At 47.4% G+C, this 21,129-nt stretch overlaps 4 protein-coding genes across 5 annotated transcripts; 2 read left to right on the plus strand and 2 right to left on the minus strand.

The window, feature by feature from the left end:
* Positions 1-3,094: 3,094 nt before the first annotated feature.
* LOC108082711 (uncharacterized) lies at positions 3,095-5,667 on the plus strand. The gene is made up of 3 exons (XM_017178219.3): positions 3,095-3,564; positions 4,267-4,476; positions 4,537-5,667. Exons 1-3 carry the CDS (start codon positions 3,428-3,430, stop codon positions 5,171-5,173), a joined length of 984 nt encoding a protein of 327 aa, XP_017033708.1. The 5' UTR covers positions 3,095-3,427; the 3' UTR covers positions 5,174-5,667.
* A 368-nt stretch (positions 5,668-6,035) lies between these two features.
* On the minus strand, positions 6,036-14,227 carry Tig (Tiggrin). The gene is made up of 6 exons (XM_017178365.3): positions 14,086-14,227; positions 13,190-13,464; positions 9,537-12,841; positions 8,514-9,473; positions 6,355-8,397; positions 6,036-6,296 (listed from the first exon to the last, which is right to left on the minus strand). The coding sequence occupies exons 2-6, from the start codon at positions 13,452-13,454 to the stop codon at positions 6,231-6,233; spliced, it is 6,639 nt and encodes a 2,212-aa protein (XP_017033854.1). The 5' UTR covers positions 13,455-13,464; positions 14,086-14,227; the 3' UTR covers positions 6,036-6,230.
* Positions 14,228-15,426: 1,199 nt separating this feature from the next.
* Fic (FIC domain protein adenylyltransferase) lies at positions 15,427-17,404 on the plus strand. Its single transcript, XM_017178381.3, has 3 exons — positions 15,427-16,473; positions 16,530-16,733; positions 16,793-17,404. Exons 1-3 carry the CDS (start codon positions 15,614-15,616, stop codon positions 17,184-17,186), a joined length of 1,458 nt encoding a protein of 485 aa, XP_017033870.1. The 5' UTR covers positions 15,427-15,613; the 3' UTR covers positions 17,187-17,404.
* A 203-nt stretch (positions 17,405-17,607) lies between these two features.
* On the minus strand, positions 17,608-20,818 carry Acox3 (Acyl-CoA oxidase 3). 2 transcript variants are annotated; one of them, XM_017178380.3, is made up of 9 exons: positions 20,679-20,818; positions 20,381-20,540; positions 20,091-20,228; positions 19,642-20,028; positions 19,467-19,570; positions 18,656-19,404; positions 18,435-18,589; positions 18,083-18,370; positions 17,608-18,006 (listed from the first exon to the last, which is right to left on the minus strand). In XM_017178380.3, the coding sequence occupies exons 1-9, from the start codon at positions 20,696-20,698 to the stop codon at positions 17,896-17,898; spliced, it is 2,112 nt and encodes a 703-aa protein (XP_017033869.1). In that variant the 5' UTR covers positions 20,699-20,818; the 3' UTR covers positions 17,608-17,895. The 2 variants fall into 2 exon arrangements, with proteins under 2 accessions (XP_017033869.1, XP_017033868.1); XM_017178379.3 differs by lacking the exon at positions 20,679-20,818 and having other exon boundaries at positions 20,381-20,659.
* Between the last annotated feature and the right edge of the window lie 311 nt (positions 20,819-21,129).

The raw sequence follows: 21,129 nt of genomic DNA on the forward strand, positions 1-21,129 counted from the left end.
AACGCAAACGGAAATATTTTATTCAATTGAATTTTGATAACCCCTTTGGGTATTAAAATTTTAAATATTATTTGGCAAGCACTAAGGATCAGTGGTTGATTGTTCAATACATATATTCTGTAAGTCATGAATAATGTTTTAGGCAAATAAAGTGTAGAAACAAAAACGATCTTAGCTATGAACCAAATGATTATAAAACTTGTGCATATAAGAAAAATGTCTAGATACCTAAATTATTTTTAAATGTTGCGATTATTATTGTTAATTTTTAATAGATTATTTGTGAAATTATAACTCATTCATTAGGTCCTATATATATTTATAATTTTAGCTAAATTGAAACAGTGAACAATGGGCTGTTGAATGTTGGGAAGCCGCAACACATTAATAAACAACCGAGGGTGCAGATATATATAGATATTTTCAATACTTCTTAGATTTTGCAGTGAAAACTGAGCTTGCATTTGCTGCATTGTATTATCTTCCTATACTCCAGCCATATCCCCCGTTCTTCGACTAATAACTCACCGTGGCAATGTCCGGGAGCTGGATGCGTGTCTGCAGTTTACAAGAAGTATAAGCAAATCAATTTATAAATAGAACAACGAGACGGGTGAACAACGGATTTTCATGCTTCCCTCTGCCGTTCTTCGTTTTTGCAACACAATTTAATTAGGCGACCACGCGACAGACGCAGGGACGCCGGCACAAAACCAACAACTTTGCTAGGAAGAGGCCGATGCAGAGGCGGTGCATTGAAAATAAACACTCGTACAGAAGTTGATTAAAGACAACAATTCGCATCTGTGTACTGGGGGGCAAGGCAATCGAAAATATTATTATTAACTATTTCGACTGGCGAAAACAACACAAACGCTCCAAAACGCGTACGACTATCTTAGCGACGGCGGAAACGGATGCGAACTCGAATGCGGAACCGGATGCTCGCGGAACTGCACACAACGACAGCCGATTTGACACTGACACGAGACGGTGCGAACGGCCGAGCAAGCGGCCGAGCTCCCAGCATCCGAGGCTGGTTCTCGGGACGTCGCGACGCATCGTCTGAGCACTTCGGCTGCGGCATGTTAAAAAGATAAACAAATGTTGCGGTTGGCCGTGATTTATGCTGGCTTACATCTGCTTTAAGACCCGCTCTGCCCAGCTAACAGCACATGTTAGCAGTCCTAACAGTCCCTGTTGCGTTCTGGGGGGAGTTGATTGCACTTTTAGTGCCTCGAACTAATGCAGCAGGGCGAATTTTATGATTGTCATGCTAGGGAAATGTGTGGGGAAAGTCAAAGATCGTGGAAACTGATGAAACAATTTGAGAACAGCAAATACCAGGAAAAGACTATGAAAAGTCATAAACTCTTAAAGCACAACACATGTACACATATAAATGAAAGATTGCACATTAAAATCATCCATATTTCATTGTGTTTTTAAATCAAAGAAACTTACAACTAAACAGCGTTTAAGTAAAGTAAAGCAGACGTTTAGAGCAACTTGGAGAATAAGCATAAAGAAACCCTTACATATATAAGAATTGGACCTATAAAGTTTATTAAGAACCAAGTATTTGAACTTAATGTACATTATTTTACATTTATTTAAAAGCAAGGCTTTTGACTTTAAGTTAAAGCAAAGAAGAAATATCTGGAAAGAATGTTCTTTAAATGGTAATCCGACAAGTAAAGGAATAAAAACTATATATTGAATTGATGATTTTATATAAATATATGAATTATTACTAAAAAGGACCATGAATTAAGGCCAAACAACATTTATACATTACTCTATAAATAACATTTAATTAAAAAATTAAAGAAATTATAAGTAGTTTGATAGAAAATAGCTTTACCCCCATAATACAATATTTATTTATTATACCCTTGCAGGGTATTATAATTACGGTCAGAAGTTTCCAACGCAGTGAAGGAGACGTTTCCGACCCTATAAAGTATATATATTCTTGATCAGCATCAATAGGGGAATCTTTCTAGATATGTCAGGAATAAATCGATTTTTTGGCCATTTTTGCAAAATTTTATAAGGGGTTACATCATTAAAATTTTTGATTTTGATAAAAAATTGCATTTTTAGAATTTTAGAATGAAGTATGCAGATTTATTAACTGTAGAAAATCTTGCACAGAACAGTTATCCGATTTAAAATTAATGCTTTTTTGGCCGAGTTATGATATTTTTAATTTAAAAAAAAAATCAAGAAGTTTTTTAATATAAAAAATCAGCTTTTATAATACAAAATAATAATTTTCTAAGTCAAGGAATCATTTCCGACCCCATAAACCATATATATTCTTGATCAGCATTAACAGGCGAATCTTTCTAGACATGTCCTGATGAAATCGATTTTTTGGTCATTTTTGCGAAATTTGATAAGGGGTTACATCATTAAAATTAGCAAAAATGGCCAAACATTTTGATTTCTTAAAATTTTAAATTTGGTATGTAGTTTTTTTAAATTAATGAAAACTAACACAAAGCTGCTTTCCGAATCGAAATTAATGCATTTTCGGCTTAGTTATGATATATTTTAATTGTTACCTGCAAGGGTATACAAACTTTGGCTGGCCAAAGTTAGCTTTCTTTCTTGTTTTATTAGAACAATTTTACTTTCAGGCAAAGGAGATCCTTTTTGATTACATTTCTGTTGATTAGCATTACATTCGCGAACAAGTATCTTTCAGATACATGTAGTTTTAAACTGTTTATAACATTATGTAAAACCAAGCCAACAGTTCTATAACAAAAGGGCTAAAGCTGTCTAACATTTCACCTGAAGACAGCATACACCTGAACAAATTACTTTACAGCCTTACCCCAATCCGTGTCCTGGTTTAACAGCTGTTATCCCCGTACATTTACCGTTATTTCCCCTGCAAGCAGTAAAGCTTCCGGCCAAAAGCTGGCCTTTGACTTTAGAAGTCCACCGTAGCTTTCATCCGCCTAGTTAACCAAAGCTGCGACGTATCGATGCTGGCTCCCTTTTGACTTTTGCCACTCGGCCCAACAGCTGACTGTCAAAAGTCGGCGTTCCCGCCCACACCCCGTCGTCAGCTGGCGGGCCAAACAGTAACTCTGTCGCTAGGCTTCCCGAGCGCTTCTGCAACATCGACGCGGGGTGCGTCACCCAGTGACGTCGACCCACGGCGCATGTAAAACAGTTACGCGCTAGGCCAGTGTGTGTGTGGAGTTGCGTTTCAGAGGCACTCCGGAGTCAAAACAATAGCTGAAAAAGTGCAGAGCCACGGAGTCCGGCCAGCGGAGCCTTGACCCGAGCCCGTGACGAGTGAAGTGTGCAGCTGGCGCAATAGGCCGCGCTATGAGCCCCACTGCGGGGCAGGTGACTCCGTGAAGTTATAGGTACCCGCAGGACTGCAGCAGGATCAGCGTTCAGTTCAATGGGTTCATGTCTTGGCAGCTGCGCTACCGCCACAGCTGTCGCCTCCAACTCCAACTCCACTACCCCCTCGAGCTCCTCGGCGTCCTCCTCTTCCACAGCCTCTTCCGCATCCTGCGTGACCAATATCTGCCGCTGGTAAGACCCATCTTCGCTGTGCGACCCAGCCAGTTAATTAAAATTTAATTTCGTTGACTTTGCGTTGCGGCGCGCATAAAAGTGTGCCACAAATCCAATAAGCGCAGACCGGTGCTGACTGAGCAATCGATATGGGTTTAGGAGGTGCGCTGGGTCGGGTGGGTGGTCACTTAGCACTGGCTCTGCGGCCAGTCCAAGCTGCATAGGCGAGCATAATGGCCCCCTTAACTGACTGCTGTCGACGCGGGTCAACATCCTGAAGGTGGTCGCTGTCCAACAATGCTCCATAGGTGGGCTTCTAGGCCCTAGTAGGTGGGAAGTTCAAGTAACCAATTTATCAAGGTCTAAACTGGCAACTCCACTAGTTTACTGTTGAAAATGTAAACAAAAATAATATAGGAAAGTGAGACAATTTTGGTTTATTTGTTTATTATTTTAACATAATTATATTCTAATTCATGCTGTTTAGGTAAACGATTCCAAGTTAAAAGCTATACTTTATAAGAAACATTTTATTAAGCTTTGCTTTCTGAAATAAATTGATAAGGGAATTGCTTAAATGATTTCGAGACTTCCCCATTATTTCCAATTATTTATAATTAAAATGTATATTTTTGTATTAAAAGCAAATAATGGCCTTTCCACCTTACCCTTCTATATTTTTCTATATTGTTATTTTATTTACAATTTTCTTACTTTCAGGCATCGCGGAAGGCCCGGGGCCTTGGCCAGGGAAAGTGTTAAGGCAGACAGACACGGCCAAGAGCTGATTTCGACTGCAAGCAGTCAACGCTGCCAGAATCACGGCCTTTTCTACCGCATTCTGAGGTCCCGACGTAGGCGGCATTGCCCTCAATTTCTGGACAAGTACTGGGAGCAGCAGCCCAGCTACGCCAAGCTGCAGAGTAACAGGTTGGTTGAGCCCCCAAAAACCGCATTAAGGGATCTTCTCACTCTTATCAACCCCAACAGCGCCATGCCAGACATTCAAATGCAGAACCTAGACGCCTGTAAGCTGCTCAATGCACAGGCCACGACCAGCAGGGAGACAGAGATGGGACACGGAACCTACCACCGCATGTCCACCTCACGGGCCAGCTCCTCGTTGGATCTCGAGTGGGAGCACGAGTACTCGCAACTGCGCCAGTACCAGCTCCAGCAGAAGGAGCCACCCCCAACTTCGCATAATCCGCGCTACGTCTCCCTCGAACAGCTGGCGACCGTAGCCACTATGGCGAGCATCCATGGGCGACAAGTGGCGCGACATGGGCGGATGGGCAGTCAGCGGCACGGCGGCTCATTCACGCGCACCTCCTTGTGTTCGTCGACGCAGAACTCCTGGTCGCACATCTCAACACCGGAGTCTCTGGAATGGGACGTGGACGAGGAGCGAGAGCAGCAGCGTCAGTTGCGTTTGGAGGACGACAATCTGGACGACGAGACCCTCAAACTGCTGTATGAGATCGAGCAGCTGAAGCATCATGTGCTGCAGGAAACTGGCGAAGGACTGAGCATGAGAGCGGTGGCTGTTGAGGAGCTGACCGAAGGCCTTCAATTCCGAGCCACTCACTTCGGGGGCGATGCTGAAGTGGAAGCCCGCTTGAGTTGATTGGCCGAAGGGAGAGGAGGGAGATGTACATAGGATTGTTCTAAGAGGTATTAAGAAGGTGTGCGGCGGGAGAAAAGAGTGCAAAATGTCCCATATACCAAGCTCGTTTGGCAAGTTTTGGATTCAAAACCAATTTGTTGTTTTAGAACTCTGTGAATGAAACTAGGAATTTTATAGAATCTATTATTTAAAATTGGAACAAATCAGTTTTTTAAGGTAATTGCAGCAACATTTAAGAAATTATTGTTTCTTACGATACGTATAAAAAGCATCCTTAGCCTTAGTTTGGGGGAAATCACATTTCTATTTATATTCAATTTATAGGCAATCTGCCTAAATTTGCTTACCTTTTTTATTCAAGATAAATAAACTTACCTTTGGCAGCCTACCTAAGATAATTAATATAGTATCTGAAAAATGTAAAACAAAGCACCTTACTTGATGTATATACATATGAACTTAATTAGTAAAAATTAAAAAAAAAAATAAACATATTTCATGTTTTTCATTTTAAAAATTTAACAGGCATTTGACTTTAGTGATCATCAATCTAACAGCAGGAAGTTAGATTCAGTGGCAACATAAGCATCATTTTCTATTTAAAAATGTGAATAAGTTAACTACTTATGACTTTATAGCTATGGCATAGAGAAGTCACCATTCATAGTATTAAAAAGGAAGAGCAATTCAACGTTCTTTCCAGAGTTATCAGGTGTTATTATTATTTCTCTTTAGACCAATGAATTCCGTTCCGAATTTTAATGAAAGACATTCAGAAAGGGTATTTGTAGATAGATATATTATATCTCTCCCAAAACTCTCTCTAAAAAGTTAGCTTCTTTTTAAAGTAAAATCGGTTGAATTTCAGGAACACATGGGACATTTGAAGTCTCATTTATTTACTTAAATAAGTAACTAAAGAAACAATTGTAAACATTTAAAAGATTTAAGATTGATTGCGAGTTTTTCTAGTTAAGTAAGAAACATTCTAAACTATATAATTTTAGCTTTGACGAGCCTGAGCCCGTAGCTATTTGGCAGTTGATTGGTTTCCTCTCTAGCCGAGTTTTCCCTTGAGCTTCTCCCAGAACGAGGGCTCCGCGGTGGCTTCCACCTCCTCTTGCTGTTGGAGATTAACCATTTAGTGAAGGTTTTTGTTTTATCTTAAATGGAAAACTTACCTTTGCCGGCTGCTCTTGAAGCTGACCCCTAGTGTTGGCCCTGTTTCCTTGTGTCGGTCCAAAATGATCTCCGCTTAGGTCTTCGACTTGAACCTGTTGCTGCCCAAGGTCTTCCGATTGCTGCTGCGAGTCCCAGTCAGAGTCTACTACCTGTTGCTGTTGGCCAAGATCCTCCAGGTTTGCGTTCCAGCCAAGCTCCTCCTGCTGCTGTTGACCGAGATCCTCTACCTGCTGCGATGGCTCATCTCCCGAAGCCCGACTCCATTTTCCCAGAGACGCGCTGGCACTAGCCGAGGATCCAGTTGGACCACCGCTGGCCGACGCCGATGCTGTGCCCACGGGAACATTGAAGGTATAGTCCTGCCGGCGGTACTCGTATCCGCCTGAAGGTCCACCACGGCTGTAGGGCAAGGGAGGAGTAGGCGTGCTCACATAGGGGGATGGGCGAGGGGGCTGGGGACGTGGTAGTGGCGGTGCTTTTGTCTCGCCCTCCAATCCTGGCTCATCGCCTTCGTCGTAGTTCTCCTCGTACGTATGCGGCGGCTGATCTCCACGATCCTTTGAGAAGATTGGCTTGTAGTGGGCGGTGGCATTGGTGCTGCCCGGATCCACCACATAGCCGCCGTCAGCACTGCCGCCCGAGGGCAGGTCGATAAGGCCTTGGCTCAGCAGGAACAGGGTGCGGCGCCAAACGACCAGCTCTTGGCCGAACTTGCCGTAGCGACTCTGCAGGCGTCCCAGTGTCCACTGGTGACGCTTTTCCCAGTTCTGAGCCTCGGCGGCAGCCATGAGTTGACGGTGATTGATATAGGCCAGGTGCCGCAGCTCACCCTCGCGGAATTTCTGTAGATCGCTCTGGGTCATACCGTAGTAGCGTGCCACCAGGTTGATTCGCTCGAGCTCCTGCTTCTGCCACTCCTTGAGCTGCTGCACCGAGATTTCGTACTTCTGGGCGAAGTCCTGCAACAACTGTCCATCCTGACTCTGCCAACTCCTGAGCTGAGTTTGAGTCATGTTCTGTGTGCCAATGAATTCGTACAGGCGGTCGCGTTCCCGCTGCTGCCAGGAGGTCAGGTTGTTCAGGCGGCGGACCTCCAACAACTGTTCGCGCACCATGTTTCCGACAAAAATGCGCTGCACCGGCGCCAATTGGACAAGGCCAACCTGGTAAAGCTGGGCCAGCTGTGTTTGGAAGGCCGTATCCTGCGAGATGAACTCGAGCAGTTCCTTCTCGGTGATCACCACGCCGGTGGCCACCTCACGCAATCGCTTTCTTTCCTGATCCTGCCATTTACTGGCCTGCCTTCCAGTGTCTACGAAAAGACCCAAATTAGAGAAGCGTCGCAGCTGCTCCTGAATGAACAGGTGCAACTCCTCGACGGTAATGCGGTAGTGTGCGGCACGGGCCTCGCTGTCACTGAACAAAAGCTGCTCAAGACCCTGGCGACCAATGCTCGGGTTGTTCAAAACCGCTTTGTAGATCTGCTCCAATTCAATGGTCTGCCAAGAGAGACCGAAGCCTTGGTCGATCCTACGCTGCGCCAACAGCCGATTAAGCTCATCCGTGTACCAGGCCTTCAGTTCTTCGATGGTCACATGGTACTGCACGACAGCGTCTTGCAAGTGCCGATGGTCGTTGTTCAGGCGGAGCTTCAACTCATCGATGGTCCACTTCTGCTGCTTTCTCTGTTGCTGAACTATCAGATCCTCGATATGTAATCTTTCCTTAGATTGCCATTCCGTCGATACTAGGCCCTCTTTTTGGGCGGTCTGGTCCAGCCATAGGTGGATGTCTTCGATGGTCACATGATATTGACGAGCGATTTCCTCGAAGATCGGCTTGTTACGGATCAAGTAGCTCTCGAACTCTACCTTGGTCAGGGGACGGCGTTGGGCAATAGTACGCAGACGCGTCACCAGATCTTGCTGCCAAACAGTCGCAGGCTTCTCATCCCAGATGTTGACAATTTCCTCATACTTTACGTTGCCTTGTGGGCGGTCGATCACACCGATGACCGAGAGGCGAGCCGCTTCCTTTTGAACCTGTAAGGCAAGGGATAAACATTAAAAAACTATTTCTAAAATCAATTCAAATTATACTTGGTTTACAATTACCGACTTGGCTTGACAACAAAGAGACAACAAGGTTCAAAACTTACCCATTTCTCCACCTGCTCCACAGTCACATGGTAGTCGGAGGCGATGCTGTCCAGGCGCTGCTTGTCACGCTTAAGGAAGTCCACAAACTCCTGATAGCTGGCCCCGTTGCGCTGCTGCTGCAGCCAGTCGTTGAATCCGTTGCTGATCTTCTGCTGCCATTGAGTCTGCTGCTCGAACTGGACCAGGCCAGAGCTCTGCAGGCGCCTCAGTTCTTCACGTAACCAATTCTCAACCTGATCGATGCCCACGTGGTGCGTCTGCGAAAGACTCTCTAGACGGGCATGGTCCTGGGTAAGTTCGCGCTCCACTTGTTCGTATGGCAGCTCCTGCTGCTTTTTCAAAAGGAGCTCGATTAGGCGCTGCTGTTCCTCCACCTGCCACTTGGAAAGGTTCTCTACCTTGGCCTGACCGGTGGACCGCAGGCTAATAAGTTGCTGGCGCAGCCACTCTTCAATCTCGGCCACGTTGACCGAGTACTGAGTGGCCAGTTTCTGCAGTCGATCGCGCTCTTGATTCAATTCCATCTCAAACTCGACAAAAGTAAGGTGGTTTTGCTGTTTAACCAAGTTTTGCAGACGTTCCAACTCAGACACTTGCCAGGCGCTGAGGCTCTTTAGAGACTCCTCTGTGCTGCCCCTCAGACGTTTCAGCTCAGCAATCATCCATTCCTCGATCTGTTCCACGTTCAAGCGATACTGATCGGCCAGCTGGTTGAGATGTGCGCGATCTGCCAGGAGCTTTTGCTCGTACTCCGCCGTAGACAGCCCGTTCTTGTACTCCGCAATCAGACTCTTGATGTAGTCGCGCTCCACTATCTGCCAAGTCTGCAGTTGCTCGATCTCGAACTGGCCCTTCTTGCGCAAGTCCTCGATGACCTGATTTACATAATTCTCCACCTCCACAACACTCACGTGGTGCTGGCCGGCAAGCCTTATCAGGAAGCGACGATCGTTGTGTACCTTAAATTCAAAAGAGATAATCTCAATACTTTTATTCTTAAATATATGTATTTTAGTACCCACCTTGGCCTGGAACTGCTCCAGGGTGATGTTGGAATGCTGCTGAAGCAGTGATAGGATTCGCTGCTGTTCGGTACGTTGCCAGGCGGTCAGTTGCTCGATGTTAAGCTTTCCCTGCTGCTTCAAGCGCTCAATCTCAGTCTGGAGCCAGCGCTCTATCTCCTCGACGGAGGTGTGGTATTGGAAGGCCATGGTCTGCATGTGCTCGCGATCCTTCTCCAGTTCGGCCTTTAAGTCTTCGGCACTCCATTGCTTGTTCTGCTTGATGAGGGCCTCCAGACGCTCCCGTTCAGCCAGCTGCCAGGAGGTGAGGTTGTCGATCTGCAGCTGGCCCTCGTCACGCATGCGCGCCAGCTCTTGCTTCATCCAACTCTCGATTTCCTCCACCTGGACGCTGTACTGGCGGGCGAGGCGCTCCAGAAGCTCACGATCTTGACGAAGACGGGCTTCCAGCTGTTCGGTGGACTTGTACTGCTGCTGTGCCAGGTTCTTAAGATGCAGGCGCTCAACCTCCTGCCAGTTGGTCAGTTTCTCGCTGGGCTTCAACAGACCCATGCCAATGAAACGCTGCTCCTCCTTCTTGACAAACGTTTCGATCTCCTCGATCTGCACGTTGTGCTGCATAGCCAGGCTCTGGAGTTGGGCGCGATCCTTGAGCAGCCACTTGTGGAACTCCTCGACGGTGAAGTCACGATCCTGCACCATGTTGGTGAGATTACCGCGCCACTCGAGCTGCCAGTTCTTCAGCTTTTGCATCTCAATTAGACCCTGGTCCTGTAACTTCTGAATTTGCTGCTTGATCCATTGCTCGATCTCCTCCACGCGCACCTGGTGCTGTTGGGCCAGGCTGTAGAGATGCGTCTGGTCCTTGCCGACCTTGGCCTCGATCTCCTCGATGGACAAGTTATTTTTGTTAATTAGATCCAGCAGGCGCTGACGCTCGATTTTCTGCCAATTGTTCAGCTGGGTTTCCATTCTCAACTGACCCTCGCGCTGGAGGCGATCGCCCTCCGACTTAATCCATTGCTCGATTTCGGACACCTTGACGTTATAGGTACCGGACAGGTCCTGCAAGCGGGCCCGATCAGCCAGCAACTTACGCTCCAATTCCTCGAGCGAGTACTTGTTTTGCTGCACCAGCAAGGAGATTTGAGCGCGCTCGGTCTGCTGCCAGTCCTTCAAGGACTCCGCCTTGACAAGGCCCTCGCTCTGCAGCCGCAGTAGCTCTTGCTTCAGCCAGTCCTGGATATCCTCGACGCGGATTTTGTACTTGTCGGCCAGCTTGAAGAAGTGATCTTGGTCGTTCTTTATTTTGACCTCCAGCTGGTCTACGGTCAGCGAGTTCTGTTGCACGATAGCCTGCAGGCGCTCTCGCTCCTTCTGCTGCCACAAAACCAGCTCCTGTTCAACCTCCTTGAGAAGACCCTCCGACTGGAACTTCTTAAGCTCGCTCTTGATCCACTGCTCTATCTCTTCCACCTTCACCTTGTACATGCGCGCCATCTGCTCCAGGCGGCTGCGATCGTTGATAATGGAGTTCTGGAACTCCTCAATGGTCAGCTGGTTCTGGCCCACGATGTCGCGAAGGTTGGTGCTCACGCTGACCTGCCAGTCCTTAATGTGACCCTCCAGCTGCTTCTGACCATTCACCTGCAGGCGCTGCAGCTCCTCGTGCTGCCATTTCTCCAGCTCCTCCACGCTGACTCGGTATTTGGTGGCCAGGTTCTGAAGGTAAGAGCGATCTTGGTTTATCTGCTGCTGCAGTTCCCCCACAGAGCCGCGATGCTGACGCAGGATGCTCTCCAGGCGAGAACGCTCCGAGCTCTGCCAGGCGGTAATTTTCGACACCTGTTCGTTTTGGTCCTTGATCAGGTCTCCGATTCGAGCCACCTCCCCGCGCAACCACTGAGTCTGGCTTTGCATATCGCCCTGATACTTAATTGAGAGGTCCTTCAGTCGCTGCTGGTCGGTCCTAATAGAGTTTTGCAGAGCGGCGATCGTAGCGTTGTGCTGCCGAATCAGCTCTTCCAGGCGCTGTTGCTCCTTGGTATTATCCTCGGTCAGGGAACTGGAGGAGGGGTAGTTGTATGTGCTCTGAGATGGCACAATTGGGACCTGCGGCGCCAACGACTGGTTCACCTGGTTGAAGTGGATGTGCATGCGCTGCAGCTCCTCCCGCTGCCACTGCTGAAGCTGATCCTTGCTGATGCCGTGTTGCTGAGCCGCTTGGGCTAACTTACGATCGTTTTCGGTCTGCCAGCGCTGGATGTCTTGAGCCGAAAACCCATTCTGGTGGATGAGCCAATCCAGGCGACTGCGTTCTTGTCTCTGCCATGCACTGGCGTCCTGAACCTGTGATTGGTATTGACCCATCAAAGCCTGGAACCGGGCCAGCTCACGGCGGTGGAACTCTTCGAGCATAGGCAGAGTGATCTTGTAACGCTCGACAACTCCCAGCAGGCGATCCTCCTGCTGACGCTGCCAGTCCTCAAGTCGTTGGGGCGTAGTTAGGTACCAGAAAAGGCGTTCACGCTCCTCGCGCTTCCACTGCTCATCCCTCGGCACCGCTGTCTGCCCAAAGGGCACCTGCTGATCGAACACCAACTTCCCGTCTTGCCAGCGCTGCTGCGACTCGGAGCCATCTACTGAGCTAGTTCCATCCGGATGTGTTGTAGTCGTCTTATTAAAGCTTCGAATGAATAGTGTGGAGCTGGCTCCGGGCGACGAGGAGCTGATCTGGCCAAAGAAACTGGGACTGGACATGGGCGAGCTATATGATCTGCTGTCTGCCTGCCGGCCTATATTTACAACTGAGTTGTAGCCGACCACGGATGGCTCCTGGTTCTCCCGGACCCAGTCGCGGATGGTTTTCTTTTTCGTGATGGTCGTCGTAGTGCTGCCAAGAGGAATTGATGTCTGGCCCTGTCCAAGGAATCCCTGGATTAATTGGGTCGAGCCACCGTAGCCGGACAACTTGGTGGCCTCTGTGCAGTTACGGTGCACAACATAGGTCTTTCCATCGATTACCTTTACTTCGGCGGGATAGGCGTAGTTTTTGACCTCGTCGAAACCACTCAAGTCCACTGGCTGGAAGGGACCCAGGTCCACAGCCTGCTGTAGGCTGGCACTCTCCCCTCCAGCGAAACGCTCCAGCAGCTCGGCCGCCTTTGCTTCAAAGAAGTTCGGCTGTCGAATGGTGTTGTAACTGGTTATGCCCTGGCGCATGTCTGCCACCAACTGCTGGCTGATCTCCGAGGTGACAGCATCTAGCTGGCTTCCGCTCTTTCCGCTAATTTTCAAAATATCAGCTGGAAAGGAAAGATGGGTTACAATTTGGAAAAATGGTCCAAAGGAATTGTTGTTCGGTTGTAAAATTCAGTAAACATACACTGAAAACTTTGTGTGTACAATTATATTGTAAAAATAGTTGCTATTTTTAATTATAATTTTTAAGAACTTTATACAAAGGTTTATAAGGATTTTTCTTATGTCCAAAGATATATTTAAACGAATATTTAAATTGTAATATAGTAAGCAACATGTTAATCCCGAAAAGGTGCTAGAATTTGAATTGAATAATTAAGAATCCAAACGTTTGCACAAAATGTTTTTCTTTAATGCTAAAAATATATTTTCCAATTCTCAAAGCTACTCACGATTCCAAGTGGATGCATAGCCAAAGATAGACGATCCCTGAGAAAGGGAGTTAAATTTCTGCTTCAGTTGATTAGCCAGTTCGCGGACCTCGTTGAAGTGCGAGTAGCCCCATTCGTTGATATGCGGCACTGCCGAGGTTTGTCCACTGCCGTAAGATGAAGATGAACTGGAGCTGGAGCTGTAGCTGGACCTCTGATAGCCACCGCCATAGCCCTGGCAGCTGGCGACCGCCAATAGCAGGGCGCACACTCCCAGAGCCTTCATGCCGCAATATCTGAGGAGCAAACAGAAACTGTGTCATTCATAAATAGTAAATACTAGAGTAGGAAAAAATTCTTCGCAGAAAACTGAAATTATTTTTTGTGCCCAAGTACGAGAATTTTTGGTGCTGATAACTGGCGATGTTGAATCTAGTTCAGGCTGTATCAGGGGATTATCGCACCAGCTCCGGACTATGGGTCGTCAAAGGTTAATCAAGAGATAATGCGCATACTACCCGGTCCAGCCCATGACAAAACGACTTTAATTTGAGGCTCACTGTTCAATTTTGGTCTTATTTGTTTCTTTTTTTGTCAACCATTAACCTTAGGTGACCCCGAATTCCCTTTCCATCCGGTGTCTGTTGATAAGTCTCATGGACTTGGCGACGTGTAATTTTCTGGGGCCCGACCCTCAGTAAGATCACACATTTCCTTTGGCTCTCAAATTCTAAAAAGTCAACACCTTTTGGTACATGAGTTACACGAGTTCTCCCAATTTAGTATTCTTTATTTCTGGAACACATTTGTGTGGCCACTGCAGGCTGTTGCAGGTTATTTATAAATATTTTCCCAAGTCATTTCGGTTTGTTCTTGACACATAATTATCAAAGAACCGAACTATTATAATGACTTACACCGTTATTCACTTGTCACTATTCACGAGGAATTTCGAATCTTGTATTTTGCAGGCCAGTTGTAATTAGATTTGGCTCAGGACACTTCACTCACTACGAATGTCGATGTATTTCGAAGGAAGAAAAACCGTTGCGCCTCGTGGCGCTGCCGAACAGCAACTGACAGGCGATCGCTCAGCACGAAGCTTTTATGAGGAGATCGTACAGAGCAAGATCAACTGCTGGGGAGAGACTCACAATGTTCATGCGGTGAATATGCGAGTATTCTGAATATAAATTGAAATGAACGAATCTAAGACATTCGATTCGTTAGAATTATATACTCGAAGCAGCATTTCAGGAAACTGGGCATCGCATAAACACACTGAAGAAGAGTCGTTATCACTACTGGGACAGCCGAGCAGCAGATCATAAATGGGAATTGCCAAAAAATAGAATATCGGCGGAGATCAATGGCTACGTCATGACCCACAGACACCGGCTTTGGGCTGATAACCAGATTTCTCAATGACCTCATAGTATCCGCAGGTGATTCACAAGCCGGTCACCGGATCTCCGATCCCCTATGATCTCGGTTCCACTCAGATCAAAATAATAAACAATTGCGTGATCTCATAAGCTACAGTGATAAATAGCGCCTTGTGTTACACGTTTGAATGTAGGAGGACGCTGCATTCGCTAGGGGGTGTTTGGGTACTTGCTTTCTTGCTGTGACTCAAGTCATTTTTGGTAAGAAATATGCAAATGACGTGACCTTAAGCTCTTGGCATTTCGATATTCTAAGAAATTGAAGCTTTATTTTTTGAACTATTTCGGGTGCTAGGCTAATTAGCAGTCGACCGCAAGATGACTATGCAAAATATCTAAACTCCATTCTCCGCCATGGAAATCCCCGTGCCCAGAACTCAAGTTTTTCAAGAGCCTCTCCGCCAAACTCTCACCATTATGCTTGAGGGCAACATTTTGGAAGAATAATTATTTTCGCCAAAGGGTTGAAGGTTCACAATTGTTCAAGAAATGTCAAGGCATTTGAATTTATGAGCTATTTCCGGTTCCTAGCTAATTAGTTTGAATCAGAGAGAGAGAGAGAGGAAGAGAGGAGCGATGCACTAAGTAAAGTGTATTTGGGTACATCGATCACTTGCTCCGCTTTCGATCGATGAGCGAACATTTACGTCTAACGTGTGTGATCACATCATCCCATACAATTTAATGAATGAAAAAAACTACGTTTTTGGATCAGGTTGTTTTATTACGCTAACGTTCCAATCAAAGTTTCAAACCTTTATCAAATTTAAACAGCTTTTATCGATATTTTCCAACGGTTTCGATGTATCGCCTCTTTGTAAACATCGATAGCACCACTAATACGTGGTTTTTGGTGATTTTTAGCATGGCAGGAAAAATAAATTGGCAAAAATAAGTAGCCCACAGGTTGTCAGCGCTTAATTCCGCCGTACCATGTGTACCTGACGTCCGAAGTTTATAAAAATCGCGTTTACCTGACACTGGCAGAAGCCACGTCGGCATGGGGGGCCCGAATATCAAGGAGCAGCAGCAAGAGGAGCATCCACAGCCAGTGAGGGCTGCGAGGCAGACCAATCCTTTCCGCCTGGTCCTGTTCTTCATTGCCGGCAGCTTGGCGGCCATCACCTTGCATGCCCTGACTTCCTCGAATCTGGGCTTGAGACTGCGCCAGCTGCACCACCTGCCATCCGCCCACTACTTGCAAACGCGCGACGAGTTCGCCCTATACTCCGTGGAAGAACTTGATGCCTTCAAGGAGTTTTACGATAAGAGCGTCAGCGACAGCGTCGGTGCCACCTTCACGGAGGCGGAGCAGACGAACATCAATGAGGCGTTGGGAGCTCTTCGACTGGCCCAGGACATGTACCTGGCGGGCAAGGATGACAAGGCGGCCCGCCTGTTTGAGCACGCGCTGGCTCTGGCTCCCCGCCATCCCGAGGTTCTTCTACGCTACGGAGAATTCCTTGAGCACAATCAGCGCAACATTGTTTTGGCGGATCAGTTCTACTTCCAAGCCCTAACCATCAATCCGAGCAACACCGAGGCACTGGCGAATCGGCAGCGCACGGCGGACGTAGTCCAGACGCTCGACGAACGTCGACTAGAGTCACTGGACTTTAAGCGAGACGCCCTTTCCGCCATTCACGAGTCCAGCGCTGCCCTGAGGAGGGCCAAAAAAGAAGCTTACTTCCAGCATATCTATCACTCAGTGGGCATCGAGGGTAACACCATGACGCTGGCCCAAACCCGATCCATTCTCGAGACGCGAATGGCTGTCGATGGCAAGTCCATCGATGAGCATAATGAGATTCTTGGCATGGATCTGGCCATGAAGTACATCAATGCCAGCCTGGTTCAAAAGTAAGTTTGTCTATAATTATAAAGATTCAATGAATGATTTTTGGCATTTCTTTAAGGATGGAAATCACCATCAAGGATATCCTCGAGCTACATCGCCGAGTTCTGGGACATGTGGACCCCATTGAAGGCGGAGAATTCCGGCGTAACCAGGTGTATGTCGGGGGACATGTGCCCCCAGGTCCGGGAGATTTGGCAATTCTTATGCAGCGTTTCGAGCGCTGGCTGAACTCGGAACATAGCAGCAGTTTACATCCCGTCAAGTAAGTGTGGCAAAAGGGACCCCCAAACAAAGGGTAACAAATTTGTTTTCTCTTCAAAGCTATGCTGCTTTAGCCCACTACAAACTCGTCCACATACATCCCTTCATTGATGGCAATGGACGCACCTCGCGTCTGTTGATGAACACGCTTCTGATGCGAGCTGGCTACCCGCCCGTCATAATTCCGAAGCAGCAACGCAGCAAGTACTACCATTTCCTCAAGCTGGCCAACGAGGGCGACATTCGGCCCTTTGTGCGCTTTATAGCTGACTGCACGGAAAAGACCTTGGATCTGTACTTGTGGGCCACCAGCGACCTACCCCAGCAGATACCCATGCTGATCCAGACGGAGACCGAAGCCGGCGAGCGCCTGGCCCAGCTACAAAGTCCCCACTTATCGCAAAGCGCACAAATGCCAGAATTCTACGAGTCCGGATCTGGATCTATTCCCTGACCCCTTAGCAAATTGGTATATTTATTTTCTTTCGTTCTCTATTATTTAAAATTAGCAAACAATTTATCTGTTGTGTACGTGTAGTTTGTTCAGCGGAACAACATTAATGACAATTGCAGACTGTGATCTTATCTAGACTTAAGTACGTAACCAAAATTTGTACATGTAAAACTATCGCTTGAAATACAGCGTGTAAACAATGCACAAACTAATCAAAGTGTTCTAATTGGGAGCCTTTCTTATGAAATTGGTATGTACGTATAACAAATATATATACTATACTAATGAAAAGCTGATTTTTATAGACTTGCAGGATATATTTTTTGATCAGCATAGAAACGATAGGTAAATGAATAATAAAAAAGTCATATCCCATTCATTCTTGTAGCATTACTCCCTTCATTATCCATTCCAAGCATACTAAAATATATATAAAGTTTTTATTAATCATTGCTATATAATACGTGCAACAATGTCTGTGGAGTTTGGAGTATTTTAAGCTTACGGCGTTTTTGAATATTAAGTACAAACTATAAAAGGCTGATCCTGAGCCTTATTTCAATGAAGCTGGAATGTTTAAATGTTCAGGTTTCACCTGTCAGTAATTATGTAGCACCTTTTTTAATAAAAGGTGCATTAATATCATTTAAACGTACAACGATAACAAGGTAATCTTTATGAACTCTTGTGAATTCTTGTGATTGCATCACTACAACTTGGCGCGCTTCAGGTAATCCTTGTAGGTAACATCCCGCCACCAATGGGGGCGTTCGTAGACACCCGGGGTCGACACAATTGTACGCTGCAGATGCTGGTAAACCTGCAGGGAATACAGTGAAGCATTCAGATATATTAGCTAGTGTAACACATAGTTGTCAGAGTCTTCCAGTACATACATTGCCATCGCTCATGCCGAGGGGCGAGTTTAGAATAAAATCAGTGGGAGCAATTGCGTCCACCAGAGCAATGGCCTCATTCTTGAGGACAGACAGCAAACCCAAGATTCCCTGCTCATACAATGCCAGATGAGAATTGTCACGGAAGTAGCCGCCCTGGTAGAAAATGGCCGAGTACCTGGTGACCAGATGCGCTCCGTAGAACGAGAGCACTTGCTGCAGCACCTCCTTTTCGGCCGAGGCGGGCAAGTTGCTCACAAACTTATGGAACATATAATAAATGGTTCGCTAAAGATATAAATTTTAAAAATAATTTGAGTACAAGTACATTCTGAGCTGGCAAACAACTCACCTCGCCATAGATTATAGACAGCTTTTGGGCCGCAAACACCTGTATGTTGTTGCGCGTTTCGAAGGCATCCTTGCCCTCGCGTTGTTGTTGCTCGACTCGCTTTACAGTGTTATCCAGTTGCCAAGCGGTAAGCCAGTTGAGCGCCTTTAGAAGATCTGCAAAGCAAAGTGGTTTCATTAGGAGGTTCATGTGCTCAAGTTTTTTTTGTCTAGAAAACTCACTGTTGGGATCCAAGACCTCAGCTGGCGTACGCTCTTGGCCCTTGCTCTGCAGCAGGGCATCCATATTTTGCAGGAAGGACACCGTTTCCAAAGGTGAGACAGCGACAAAGTCGGCGTTGTTGCGACGCAAGCTGATGAGCCAGTTGGAGGCCTGCTGGATAAGTGTGTTGTTCTCACCCTCGTAGGTGCAATTGGCATCGTTGTCGTTTCGCAGATCACCCAAGCCCGAAGACCTCAAGTATCCATGTCCACCGCATGCCTCCCGACACTCTTGAATGCCATCCCTGGCCGCCCAGGTGGCCACTGGCTTGAGGGCCGACGAGATGGCGTGGATTTCCATGCCCGTCTTCGAAGTGTCCTCGCCAGTGAAACCCTTCATGGTCATATCGACATTCTCCTTGCCGATCCAAAGCGTAGCCACACGCATAGCAATCGCTGTGGCCAAGTGCGGAATGAGACGGTACTGCTGCGACTGATACTCAATCACTGGCCACTCCGCCGGGGAGTTTGTAGGCCCAAACTGCCGCCGGCTCGCTCCGTAGCGAGTGGCAATAGTCACCGCCTTGCTCAGGGCCACGTACGTGATCGCTGTGATGTTGACGCGTCCTGCGGAGAGGGCGCCCAGCGAGGCACCCAGTCGCTTGCGCTCGTCCTTAATCTGGCTGATGTAGTTTCCCTGTTCGTCGATGTCGCCGGTCTTGGAGAGCAGATTGGCCTTGGGAATACGGTATTGGTTGAACATCACAAAACTGCAATTAAGACTTTCAAGTTGAAATGGTTGTCCCCATGAGAGCAGCAGGAGAAGACTTGCCCGTTGTCGATGCCATTGAGACCGATCTTCTCGCCCATATCGCCCACGGTTACGCCGGGGAAGGGTAACAGAGTACGTTCGTCACGGATGGGCACCAGGAAAGCCTATGAAAAAATAATTTAAGATTGAAATCCGAAGAAATTTTAACTTGAATACTGATTTAAAACAATCTTACCTGCAATCCCTGGTGCTTGTCATCCGGCACATACAGCTGTGCATACACAATCGCATGGGTGCAGGTCTTGCCCAGGTTGCCCACCCAGCACTTGGCCGCCTCAAAGTCCGGCGTGTGGATGATAAACTCCTGCCTCTTCAGGTCGTAAGTGGCTCGGGTTCGCATGCCAAGCGCATTTGTGCCGTGCGAGATCTCGGTGAGGGCGTAGGCACCCAAGATACGATTGTCGGCGATCTTGGCCACATACTTGCCCAGGCGACCGGATCCGTTTGAGACCAGAGTGCTGGGGAACATGCCCGTGGACAGGCCGAACTTCACAGATGTGCTGAAGTCATAGCTGAAGATGGCCTGGCCAAAGGCCAGCAGCAGGTGCGGTGTTCCCAGGTACTGAAAGTGCGAAAGTTGATAACTTTCATCTTTAACTGGCCTTTTGGACGGGTTCCACTCACCTCGTTAACGCCATAGAACTGCTGCTCCCAGAGCAGGTGTTGCCTCTTGTTGGCCAGCTCTCGGGTGCGCTCCAAGCCTGGAGCCTCGGGCTCTCGCTGGAAGTCCGGGTGGCGTTCCATCCACTGCCACACCTTGTGCTGCACAGGGAGGGGAGTGTGTAATCAGGTTAGTTACTCAAGGCGCAGATAAGCAGGGTGGTGCGATAAGATGGGGCCGGCAGGGTGCAGCGACCACTTTACAATGAAGTTTGTACTTCGACCCCATCGACGCGGCAACCCAATATAATTACCTTAAGGCGGATGTGCTCCTCCCCCTCGAGCAGCACGTTCATGCGCTTGTAACAGAAGCTCGCCCGTTGACGGTACGTGTCCAAAGGTCCACCGCGGAACTCCGGAAAGATCCGCTTGTCCTCGAGGATATTGGCTGGGGGCTGTTCATCCTTGCGGCCGCTGTAATAATCGCCCAGGGAGGTCAGTAACTGATTCAGGTTGCTCTGGCCACCATCGCCCCCTGCGTTGTCTGCGCTCGCCATTACACTAAATGCGTGTTCGCTGGTGGAGCTCGAGGGCGCGGGGGCAGGTACTTACTTTGTGCTCAATGCAACCATGTCTAAATACAATTCTGCGACTGGGAACGGGTCTGATGTGGACTTTTCAAACGCCAGGCGCGAACTGCCCGAAAGTCCAGGCACTAGTAACTATTATTGACCGAATTGGCCGGCAATGACCAATAGCCCGGCGATAAGCCTAGCCAGCTTATCCGCACTTCATGATCGACCGCGACTCCCCTTCTGGAGGATTACATCCGCCCACCGATAAGATAGGCCCATTTACTGAAGTGGAGGCGAAATTCAAAAAACTGGCCGAGGGCCATCAGCTCGATTAGTTGGAAATTTCACTCTATTTTTACGGATCTCATAAATTTCATTTCCTATCACATAAAATAAAAACAAAAGCAAATCTAGTAAACATTTGGCTCGTACCACACAAATCACGGAGGGGAACTTGGATGAAATTGACCAGGGCTGAATAGTCGCCT

Source organism: Drosophila kikkawai, chromosome 2L, assembly GCF_030179895.1.
Source record: "Drosophila kikkawai strain 14028-0561.14 chromosome 2L, DkikHiC1v2, whole genome shotgun sequence".
Lineage (NCBI taxonomy): Eukaryota > Metazoa > Arthropoda > Insecta > Diptera > Drosophilidae > Drosophila > Drosophila kikkawai.

Excerpts from the sequence above, each read along its gene's own strand:
- Acox3 (XM_017178379.3), bottom strand. The coding sequence starts at position 20,623 with ATGGCGAGCGCAGACAACGCAGGGGGCGATGGTGGCCAGAGCAACCTG. Across the intron at positions 20,029-20,090 it reads AGTTCTATGGCGTTAACGAG|TACCTGGGAACACCGCACCT; the intron begins GTGAGTGGAACC and ends TCGCACTTTCAG. Across the intron at positions 19,405-19,466 it reads CTCAATGGCATCGACAACGG|TTTTGTGATGTTCAACCAAT; the intron begins GCAAGTCTTCTC and ends TCTTAATTGCAG.
- Fic (XM_017178381.3), top strand. The coding sequence starts at position 15,614 with ATGGGGGGCCCGAATATCAAGGAGCAGCAGCAAGAGGAGCATCCACAG. Across the intron at positions 16,474-16,529 it reads AATGCCAGCCTGGTTCAAAA|GATGGAAATCACCATCAAGG; the intron begins GTAAGTTTGTCT and ends CATTTCTTTAAG. Across the intron at positions 16,734-16,792 it reads AGCAGTTTACATCCCGTCAA|CTATGCTGCTTTAGCCCACT; the intron begins GTAAGTGTGGCA and ends TTCTCTTCAAAG.
- Tig (XM_017178365.3), bottom strand. The coding sequence starts at position 13,454 with ATGAAGGCTCTGGGAGTGTGCGCCCTGCTATTGGCGGTCGCCAGCTGC. Across the intron at positions 12,842-13,189 it reads CTATGCATCCACTTGGAATC|CTGATATTTTGAAAATTAGC; the intron begins GTGAGTAGCTTT and ends TTTCCTTTCCAG. Across the intron at positions 6,297-6,354 it reads TTCAAGAGCAGCCGGCAAAG|CAAGAGGAGGTGGAAGCCAC; the intron begins GTAAGTTTTCCA and ends AATCTCCAACAG.
- LOC108082711 (XM_017178219.3), top strand. The coding sequence starts at position 3,428 with ATGGGTTCATGTCTTGGCAGCTGCGCTACCGCCACAGCTGTCGCCTCC. Across the intron at positions 3,565-4,266 it reads GTGACCAATATCTGCCGCTG|GCATCGCGGAAGGCCCGGGG; the intron begins GTAAGACCCATC and ends TCTTACTTTCAG. Across the intron at positions 4,477-4,536 it reads GCCAAGCTGCAGAGTAACAG|CGCCATGCCAGACATTCAAA; the intron begins GTTGGTTGAGCC and ends CAACCCCAACAG.